The following is a 9,968-nucleotide window of genomic DNA, read 5'->3' as shown; positions in this document are numbered from 1 at the left end:
TTAGCTTTGTGTCGTTAATCAAACATCACATCTATCAACTAATTTGAATATGCATCGCGTAGCTGCAATATCACCTCTTTTCCCCTTCGCTATTACGAAACAAATTAAATATTTCTAACATTTTTAATTTTGTGAAAATTATAAAAATGTAGAAAATTGTTCAAGAAAATGACATAGTGATCATAGTATACTTGTGAATATAAGAGCATTGGAGGTGCTCTAACCTTATCTGATAACAAAGTTGAAATTTATCATAAAGTTTGAAATTTATTTTATCTTAAGTAAAGACAGTTTTAATCATTCAGTAAGAATGGTTGAATGAATATTGTTGGCATTTACACTGTAGATTCAATAACATTAAATAATACTCCCTCCGTTTTTTAATATAAGTCGTTTTAAAGCTATGCACATAGATTAAGAAAATCTTTAATTTCTTGTATTTTCGAAACAAAAACATCATTAATTATTTACCTAATCACAATTTAACCAATAGAAAAATAGAAGATATTTTATCATTGGTCAGACAACATTAATTATTAATAAATATTACATAGAAAACCGAAAACGACATATAATTTGGAACAAAAAATTTTCTCTAAAACGACATATATTAAAAAACGGAGGGAGTACTACTTTTAGTTGACATTAGATATTTCGTAAACGTTGTTAAGTTATGGACAAGAAACGAACAACCATGCAATAAAAACTAAAAATATTATCTTGTTTCCGACATAATCCATAGGGATTCGATTAGATAAGGGAAAGGATGGAGTAATGTTGGACGTATGAGACACAGAAGTGGTGTCCCAAAACTGGATCCAGCACGCGTGACGAATGACACGCGTAAGACCCTAACTAACTCTTGACTCTCTTTAATATCGAACGTGGCGTAGTTCTTGTCTTCAATCTCTTAAATAGAGAAGACGAGTTTGGCTTTTCTCATACAGTGTCTTGTCTCGTTGTTGTCATGGAAGAAGAACCCATTCTTTCGAGATTAGATCGTATTGATATCATGGTGAGGAAGCTAGAGGAGATGAGATTAGGAAGCTCACGGAGAAGCTCGAGCCCATCTACTCCGTCTAGCGGGACTCAGCCGTCGTCGTCACTGGATCTGTCTTCGCCTAGGAGCATAGGGAAGGTTCAGTGCCGTTCGATGGAGCAAGTGATGGAAGAGACTGAGAGGAAAGGAAGTTTGCTAGAGAGACTAAACAATGTGGAGGAGCAAGTTCTTAAGCTGTGTTTACATTTTGAAAAAGAGGTAGAAGAAGAAGAGAGAAAGAAAGATGATAAGAAGAAGAAGAAGGGATTGAGAAAGTTCGTTGATAAAGTAGTTGGATCTTCTTCTCCCACGAAGAGCCATTCCAAGAGCTGGCGTTGCTGAGCCATTTTACTTTGCTCATCTTCTTCCATCATCGATGTATAATTCATCTTTTTATTTGAAAAATGTGGTTTTTATTTTCTTTTATTGAGGACTCGTATTAGACTGTTTGTTGGTGGATTTTGATGAAATAAACATACTTCTCGGAAACAACTTTAATTTTCAATACAGATGGTTTAATTTATGCATTATTATCTCAGTTTAATTTAAGCTCAAACCGGCCTTTATACCAACAAGAACGAGATAGATTCTTAAAACTATAATCGATAAATTTACTCTAGTTTGAGTTTGAGGCAGTTGTTTTTATTTATCACAGTCATTTACAATCCTTATCCACAAAATTATTATCATTCATCCCGTAGAACACAATTCTCTGCCAACTATATACATATATACATATTACGCAAAAAAGAGCTTGACTTTATTTAAATAAAAAGTGATGTTTTATCACAAGTCACCTGTGCTTGGGTGAAAAAAACATAATCCATAACAAGTTATATAGATCACCGTCGTCATGACTCATGACTAAAACCACCACCACAAAATCATCAGATACGACCAAGAAAAATCACGAGTCAAACTTGGCAAATTTAACTAAAGAGTCCTTCCTCCTTTTTAATTAGTAACACACACAAACTCAGGCTTCAAATGGTAACATCCGTTCCGCCCAGCATCGCAGTTAATAGTAACAAAAATCTCTACATATACTATATATCTATATGTTTTTATAACTGTTAAAACCGCACGGCAGTTAAATTGCTTGTCCCGCACCGTTCAATCCGCTGTTATCATTCGGAGCCAGTCAAGTTCCTTTATATGATAATAAAGTTAACAATTAATAATAATAATACGCCTCGTTTTTTTATTTTTCCCTTTTCATTTATGCAAAAAAAATTTCAAAACTCAATCGCTTGTCCCGTCCCACAGTTAACAGTAACAAAAATCTTTATATATACTATATATTTATAATTTTTATAATTGTTAAAATCTCACCGCAGTTGAACCGCTTGTCCCGCACAAACCGCAGTCACTATTCGAACCTCAATCATGTTCCTTTATATGTGATGATAATAAAGTTTAACAATTAATAATAATAATACGCCTCGTTTTTTTTTACTTTTCCCCTTTCATTTATGCAAAAATTTCAAAACTCAATCGCTCTCGTCTCAAGATCTCAATCAATCTCCCCGTTTGACTGATCGGTCTACCAGACGAAAATCGAAGGCTGCGATTAACCGCAAACTCTTCACTTCCACGGTTCTAGGTGCCGGATCTAGCCATGTTTTGGAAGCTCACTTCTCTCTCTGCCTCGTCTCCGGTGAGCTAACAGATTAATTTTGTTTCCCTGATTGGCTGTGTTTCTTGCTTATTGATTCTTCTTTGATTTACGTTAGGTGGAGACGATACTAGACAAAGAAAACTTCACCTTGGAGGAGCTTCTTGATGAGGAAGAGATTATCCAAGAGTGCAAGGCTTTGAATAGCCGCCTCATTAATTTGTAATCTCTTCTTTTTGCTTATTAATAAACGTTATATGTATTTGTTGAGTGTTAATTAATGTTTTGCAGTGTAAGGGATAAAGCTCAGGTGGAGCAGTTATTGCGGTACATTGTTGAAGAACCTCCGAGTGATGCTGCTGATGATAGTAAACGTGCTTTCAAGTAAAATATATATATATGCTTTCTTGATTGATTCTTGCTGGAGTCTTACTCTTTTGTTTCCTCTCTGTTTGATAAATGGTTTCTTCTTCTTTTAGGTTCCCATTCATCTCGTGTGAGATATTTACATGTGAAATTGATGTTATTCTAAAGACTTTGGTTGAGGAGGACGAGGTACTTTTCATTTTTCTGTGCCTCTATGTTGCCCACTTACTATATATCTTATTTGCTGGCTTATCGTGCAGCTGATGGACTTGCTTTTTTCCTTTCTGGAACCAAATCGTCCTCATAGTGCATTGCTGGCAGGCTATTTCAGCAAGGTACTCTCTCTCTCTTACAGTACATTAGTTTGTGTATTAGCTAACTTCCAGTAGTTCCTTGTTTCGATATACTACTTACTTGTCTATTTTTGATGTAGGTTGTCATTTGCCTTATGGTCAGAAAGACTGCAGCACTTATGAATTACGTAAAAGTAAGTAATAACGTTTAGTTAAATGGTCATACGCATGAGCTTTATGATTAGATTATTATTTAGCTGGAAGTATGCATATCTCCGTCAAATCCGGGTCGATGAGCTATAGGTAGCTGGAAATTTAGATGAGAACTTTGATGATAAATTATGGAATTTATTTGACCTGATTACTGGAATTTTGTAAGAGCATTGTAGAGTAGGTCTTGACAGATAGATGTAGTGCATTGAAATTGCTGAAAATAATTATGTCGTGGCAATAAAAGTTTGTTGAATTATTTATGTTTTGTTTTGTGTTGTGGTGAGGTACCTACACTGGTTACAATTCTTAAAAGTAACTTTTGATGATTGCAGGGGCATGAAAATGTTTTCTGCCAGTTGGTTGATTTGATTGGAATAACGTCCATCATGGAGGTAATTGGTTTGTTTAGTAGCAGTGCATCTTGGTGTGGCTTCAGAGGTTATTTTTGCAATGATATTTATGAGACACTGTATAGGTTTTGGTTCGCTTGGTGGGGGCTGATGATCACGTTTACCCCAACTTCCTGGATGTGATGCAATGGTTGGCGGATAGCAATTTACTTGAAATGATTGTGGACAAACTTAAGCCATCTGTAAGTGGTGAAGCTTTTCTATATTCATCTAAAAGACAAAAGGCTAGTGGCTTTCAGTCTGATCTAATAATATATGTAGTTTCTTACGATTTTTTCCAACTTGAATCAGTGTCCTCCTGAGGTTCAGGCAAATGCATCAGAAACATTATGTGCAATTTCTCGGAATGCACCCTCAGCTTTAGCTTCACAGCTCTCCAGCCCTGGGTTTGTAATCTTTTCTTCCATTATTGATTCATATTGTTTTAATATGTTGATACGTAATAATTTCCCTGTTTTTGCAGCTTCGTTTCTAGGATATTTGGTCATGCTCTTGAAGACTCACACTCAAAATCGGGTCTGGTTCATTCGCTTTCAGTATGCACTTCTCTGTTAGATCCGAGGAAATCTGCTACGTCATCATCGATGTTCAATTCTTATAGTGGTCAACATATGTTCGAGTCTCCTGTCCCAGTGTCCCAGGAGACAATTGGTGCCATGCTTCCTAAACTCAGTAAGTTTGATCATATGATGTAATATCTACACATGACTAGCAAAGTTTGTACTCGCCCCCTTTTTGTCCTATTTTGGTTTATACTGATTTATAGGAAACTTCTGTCATAGTAATACCATAAATTCTTGGAATACTGACGTAGTTCTTGTATATGTAGGATACTGTCTGATACAAGTATTCCATATCTTGGTTTACGTATTCAATGGCCTTAAATAATCATTTTTTTTTCCTTCTGCAGGCGACTTGCTTATGTTTCTCACTGTAGCATCTGACAGCACAGTATTGCCTACAACGTATGGTGAACTGAAGCCTCCTCTTGGGAAGCATCGTCTAAAGGTCAGATCCAAATATATAGTAACAACAGTGCTTTTTTATAATTGTAAAGTCTCTATGTTTAGATAGACTGAGTTCCCTATTTTTTTTTCAGATTGTGGAGTTTATTGCAATTTTGTTGAGAACTGGAAGTGAAGCTGCACAGAAGGAGTTAGTTAGTTCAGGAACAATTAAAAGAACCCTTGATCTGTTTTTCGAGTAGGCATTTGACAAACTTCAAACTCTTGATCTCAGTGTTGTGTTTTCTACTAGATCTTAACTAATCAAATATTGTCAACATATGTAGGTACCCATACAATAACGCTCTGCATCATCAGGTGGAGAGTATAATACTTTCTTGTTTGGAAAACAAGAGCGAATTGATGGTTAGCCATATTCTTCGGGAATGCAATCTGATTGGAAAGTTCCTAGCTTCAGATAGGGACTCGGATCTCTCAGGCGATAGCCAGGTATAACAATTTGCTACGTTTACAACGTTTTAACTGATCATTGGTCTAGGACGTAGTGTCATGTTAAGGCAGTGTCAAATTAAAGCCATTGATTCACTACTCCGAAGTTCATATTAGCTGACAAGTATTGTCTGCCATTTTCTTTTGTGTGAGGTAGCCCACTGTAGCCGCCACTGGGAAGAAAATCCCTCGAGTCGGATATATTGGACATATCACAAGAATCTCTAATAAAATTGTTCAGCTGGGTACCAGCAATGACCAGATAAAGGCATACCTCCAGGTTCGTATTACAACCATACAACCTCTGCTGTTTAGTTTTTCTTCTGTCACCGTATACAGAATATAACTGTCCTCGCACTTTTTGATTCTCAAATCTTTAGGAAAACAACGAATGGAATGAGTGGCAAGGTAGTGTTCTGCAGGAACGCAACACTGTTGAGAATGTCTACAGATGGGGATGCGGGTACGTTCATTACCTCTGCTCACTAATCATATATAGTAACCAGCAAAATAATCAGTCAATGCTACGTATGCTGATTGTTGAGGTAAAAGTTTATGTGCGATCCTTGTCCATATTTGAATAAAACCCTTAAAAATGTTACTTAATGTTGACTGACGCTAGTAAGTTCTGCCGTAAGGTAACCAATCACGAAAACTTCTCATGATTAGTAAGACCTGATAAACTGCAGTGTTTGCTCTATAATACATGTCAAATATGTATATATATTGTGGTGATCTGTTGTGAGACTTTGGATTATTACTCTAGTATTGTACAACTTACAGTCTTAGTCTCATGATATCCCTTCTCGTTCTGAACCCACTTTTAAATGCAGGCGCCCAACCACAGTACAAGATAGGATAAGAGATAGCGATGAGGAAGACAAGGATTACGATGTTGCTGCTCTGGCCAATAATTTAAGCCAAGCCTTTAGGTACCAAACGTATGATAACGGTGACAATGGAGAGGTAAGTGCTCTCATTTATGAACGATTTTAAATGATACTGAATCTTATCATCTCTTTATCTTCTTTGGTCAGGACCACATTGCTCTCGACAGAGATGATGATGTAAGTCTTCCACAATTCCTCTTCCCCCCTTTTCTTTAAACAAACGTATCTGCATCTTTTATCACACTCTGATAGATATACATCAATAACATTATTTTGAAAATTTGGAATTGGTTAATGCTACATAGGATGTTTACTTCGATGATGAATCTGCTGAAGTAATAATTTCATCCTTAAGACTCGGCGATGACCAAGGAAGGTAAGTTATTTGCATTTTGCTGATACACTTATGAACATCTGTCTAGATAATGACTCGAGTCTTTCTCATTACTTTCCCGCAGCTTGTTTACAAACTCAGATTGGTTCACATTCCAAGACGACAGATTCAGCAGCACGCCTCCCGACCCAGCAGGTTCCAATACAATAGAGGACGCGGAGTTGAACAGAACCTTCAATGCCAACACCAGCAGCAGTGACGACGACGAGGTTGTGGTTGGAGTAGAAGACGATGATCTAACCAGGAATCCAAAGGATGGTGAAACCAACTTCCAAATGGAGAGTCCAATGGGGTTCTTCGACTTCAACACGTTGGAGAAAACCGAAGAAGCTTTTTCAGAACAGCCACCCGGATGGGTTGGGTGGGACGAACCATCGTCCGATATGCAAGTGAGTGGCACTGGTCTGAACCCATTCCTCGATGATGATGATGAGGACAGCAAAAACGTGATGAACCTCGACACACCAATGCTCGAGGCAAAAACCGAACCTGTGATTCCAAATGGGTCATCGTCCCCTACAGAAAGATCACTGTTCGAGAAGGACGTGGAGTTTGTGGGAGTTGAAGCAGAAGGGACCGAGAAAGCGATGGAGCAAGCGATGAAAGAAGGGATAGTAGGAGAAGCTGGAGCGATGAAGAGAAACATGGAGAGTGGTGAAGACAACCAAAAGGAAGAGGAAAGCTCAGGAGGAGAGGAGTTCAACGATAACAACTACTGGAAAGTGGATCAAGATGTCGGAGTTTTGGAGTGATTGTCAGTTTATCTTGTACAGTGTGATTTTGTATGAGAGAGTGTTCTGTAAGAAAACATGTTTTAAGTTGAAATTTGATGCAAGTCTCTGAAAAAAACATGTTCCGTCTTGTTAGGTATCTGTTTTGTAAAATATAGATCTAACTTCAAACTAAACCCCCTTTAAAACAGCAACTAACCACTAACCCCTACTTTTGTATACCAAACTTCAAAGACCAAACTAGAAACTGCTCCAGCCCTCTTGTCTTTATGCTCTTGATATCACTCCATGAATCATGCTGGTGTGGAACTGACCACCTTCCTTCCTCCTCATCTCTATGATCTTCCTGTGTGAGTTTGAATGCACAGATGGGACGAAGGTGGGGCTCGAGGCTGGTCTGTACTCTGGAACTAGACGGCCTGATCTGAACCTGACACCGCATGCGTTGCAGAGTGTCTTTGGTCCACTGGGTCCTTCCCTCCACTGCGGAGTCTCGGTTGTCTCACAGTGAGTGCATTTTCTTGCCACTTGAGATGAAATCTTGCGTCCCTTCTTGGCATGTTGTTCAAAAGCATAGTAAGTCCTGAGTCCTGATTCGCCAGGAGCTAACATCTCAGGCTTACTGGCTTCAAACTGGTGAAGGTATTTGAATCTCACTGTTGTGGGGCGTTTGCGCTTGCTTCTCATGCCTTTCACAGGGGAAGTCAATTTCTGAGATCTTGTGTTATGTGGCGAGAAAGAAGCATCGCTGCTCTCAAAAACTGACACTGGGCTTAAAGATTGAAACATCTTTGAGACTTTGATATCATCAGCAGGTGATGAAAACTTGTGGGGACTGGTGCCAGACAAGGCTGCACAAGCACCGGACTGTTTCTGCACCCATGAAAGAATATTAGACTTTATCCTTAGTTGCACTGTATAATGATTATTTTGTATGGATTAATGCATGATCAATCTACAGCGGTAAAGAAAGGTTTCAACCCTCAAAAGTCCTAATCATTATATTATAATCTGACAAAAATCTTCTTCACAAGTGTTAAGACTGTGAGTAAAAACAAGTTATATAACCTATACTAATTTTATGTGATAATTATATATATAAATTATTAAATAAGTATATGAAAGTATATAAGGAGATAGGAAGATTGGTATAGGAATGGCCTACTGGTTCGAAACTAGATAAGAATGCCATTAGGAGTTTGGTTTGGTTTGCACAAGGTAAGGGAACTAAGTTGCTGGAAATTCAAGGAGAGGGTCTAGTAGGAGTGAGGGCTGGTCATCCAGTAGGAGTGAGAGCTGGCTACCTAGTAGGAGTGAGAGCTAGGTAGATTTGGGAAGGTTTGAAAATACAGTAGGAGTGAGAGCTGGCTGCCTAGTAGGAGTGAGAGCTAGGTGGTTTTTTCAATTGATAATGGAAGAGGAGGCTGATGAGTAAAAGGAGTAATTTCAATTGGTTTTAGTCAAACTTGTATAGAAAAATCTTAGGAAAGGACACATTTGTAACAAGGTTTTTTCTTTTGAATTAAATTTAACATTCAATTCAAAAAAAAAAAAAAAAAAAAATAAGTATATGAAAGTATACTGTTTTGTTTTTTAGAGTTTCTATAGCATACTGCTAAATCAGCTCCTAAATATAAATATATATCAAGTCATACTTATGCATGAATAAATTATCAAAGCATATGGTTATACTTTCACACACTTTTCTAACCTAAGGTAAAAAGGTATGACCAGTATGTTACATAATGTCAGTTGGTTATTATAATATATCAAGTGATATGCATATATTATGATGTAACCTAAGAGAAGAACTCACCAAAACAGGTACTGTCCCCACACGGCCGAGCTTGTTAACGCGACAAGAGGAGGTGAACTCAGTGGGAAAACTCGTAAAGACATCCATGGGAGGAGGTTCGAGGTGTTGAAATTTGGCTTCCCAATCTTCTACCTCACCGTTGGTGGTATCATCATCGTCAATGTCTTGAAGTGAAAGTTCGACAGAGTTGAATAAGTCACCAAAAAGATCATCCGAGAGACCTTCCTCAGGTAATAACCAATTCATGCCTAACCTAATGTTTGGAAACAACACAAATATAAATATCTCCACGTCAAGAAGCTTAACGAGACCAAGAGAAGAGAGAGAGGGACGTATATGAATATGAACCTTCTCAATATAGTATATATATGGACTACTACAGAGAGATAAAAGAGTCGTACGATGTGTCTTTGCAATGTTTCGTGTTGTTCTTTTTTTTTTTTGGTAAAAATTCGTGTTGTTCTTTTTATAAAGATTAGAATAAAAACGGAATATATAGTAAGTGCTTTATCATCTAGACATTACTTAACTTTAAAGAAAATACGCAATCGATTTTAGTTCTATAATGGAGGAAAGAAAATATATATCTATTAACGCGTCTTTACTTAAAAAACATTTTAGTAACTCAATAAATGCTTTTTTTTTTCTCTAAGCGAATCAATAAATACATTAACCGAACATACTTAGCTGTATACAATTCAATTCACACGTTGTACTTAATACCTAGTAGTTATGTACCTTATCTTC

The 9,968-nt window shown here is 37.3% G+C and overlaps 3 protein-coding genes across 3 annotated transcripts; 2 read left to right on the top strand and 1 right to left on the bottom strand.

Moving 5' to 3' along the window:
• Positions 1–641: 641 nt before the first annotated feature.
• LOC103836411 lies at positions 642–1,531 on the top strand. The gene has a single exon (XM_033276621.1). It carries the CDS (start codon positions 968–970, stop codon positions 1,379–1,381), a length of 414 nt encoding a protein of 137 aa, XP_033132512.1. The 5' UTR covers positions 642–967; the 3' UTR covers positions 1,382–1,531.
• A 929-nt stretch (positions 1,532–2,460) lies between these two features.
• Positions 2,461–7,595, top strand: LOC103836409 (serine/threonine-protein phosphatase 6 regulatory subunit 3). Its single transcript, XM_009112664.3, has 19 exons — positions 2,461–2,696; positions 2,773–2,876; positions 2,946–3,038; positions 3,134–3,209; positions 3,281–3,355; positions 3,454–3,507; positions 3,859–3,918; positions 4,002–4,118; positions 4,228–4,322; positions 4,400–4,608; positions 4,847–4,944; positions 5,036–5,139; positions 5,228–5,390; positions 5,548–5,670; positions 5,771–5,853; positions 6,224–6,356; positions 6,428–6,457; positions 6,586–6,656; positions 6,739–7,595. Exons 1-19 carry the CDS (start codon positions 2,658–2,660, stop codon positions 7,424–7,426), a joined length of 2,415 nt encoding a protein of 804 aa, XP_009110912.1. The 5' UTR covers positions 2,461–2,657; the 3' UTR covers positions 7,427–7,595.
• LOC103836410 (GATA transcription factor 11-like) lies at positions 7,515–9,629 on the bottom strand. The gene is made up of 3 exons (XM_009112665.3): positions 9,570–9,629; positions 9,222–9,474; positions 7,515–8,278 (listed from the first exon to the last, which is right to left on the bottom strand). The coding sequence occupies exons 2-3, from the start codon at positions 9,465–9,467 to the stop codon at positions 7,673–7,675; spliced, it is 852 nt and encodes a 283-aa protein (XP_009110913.1). The 5' UTR covers positions 9,468–9,474; positions 9,570–9,629; the 3' UTR covers positions 7,515–7,672.
• Positions 9,630–9,968: the final 339 nt, after the last annotated feature.

This window comes from Brassica rapa, chromosome A08 (genome assembly GCF_000309985.2).
Source record: "Brassica rapa cultivar Chiifu-401-42 chromosome A08, CAAS_Brap_v3.01, whole genome shotgun sequence".
Lineage (NCBI taxonomy): Eukaryota > Viridiplantae > Streptophyta > Magnoliopsida > Brassicales > Brassicaceae > Brassica > Brassica rapa.
This window is presented reverse-complemented; position numbering and strand designations above follow the sequence as displayed.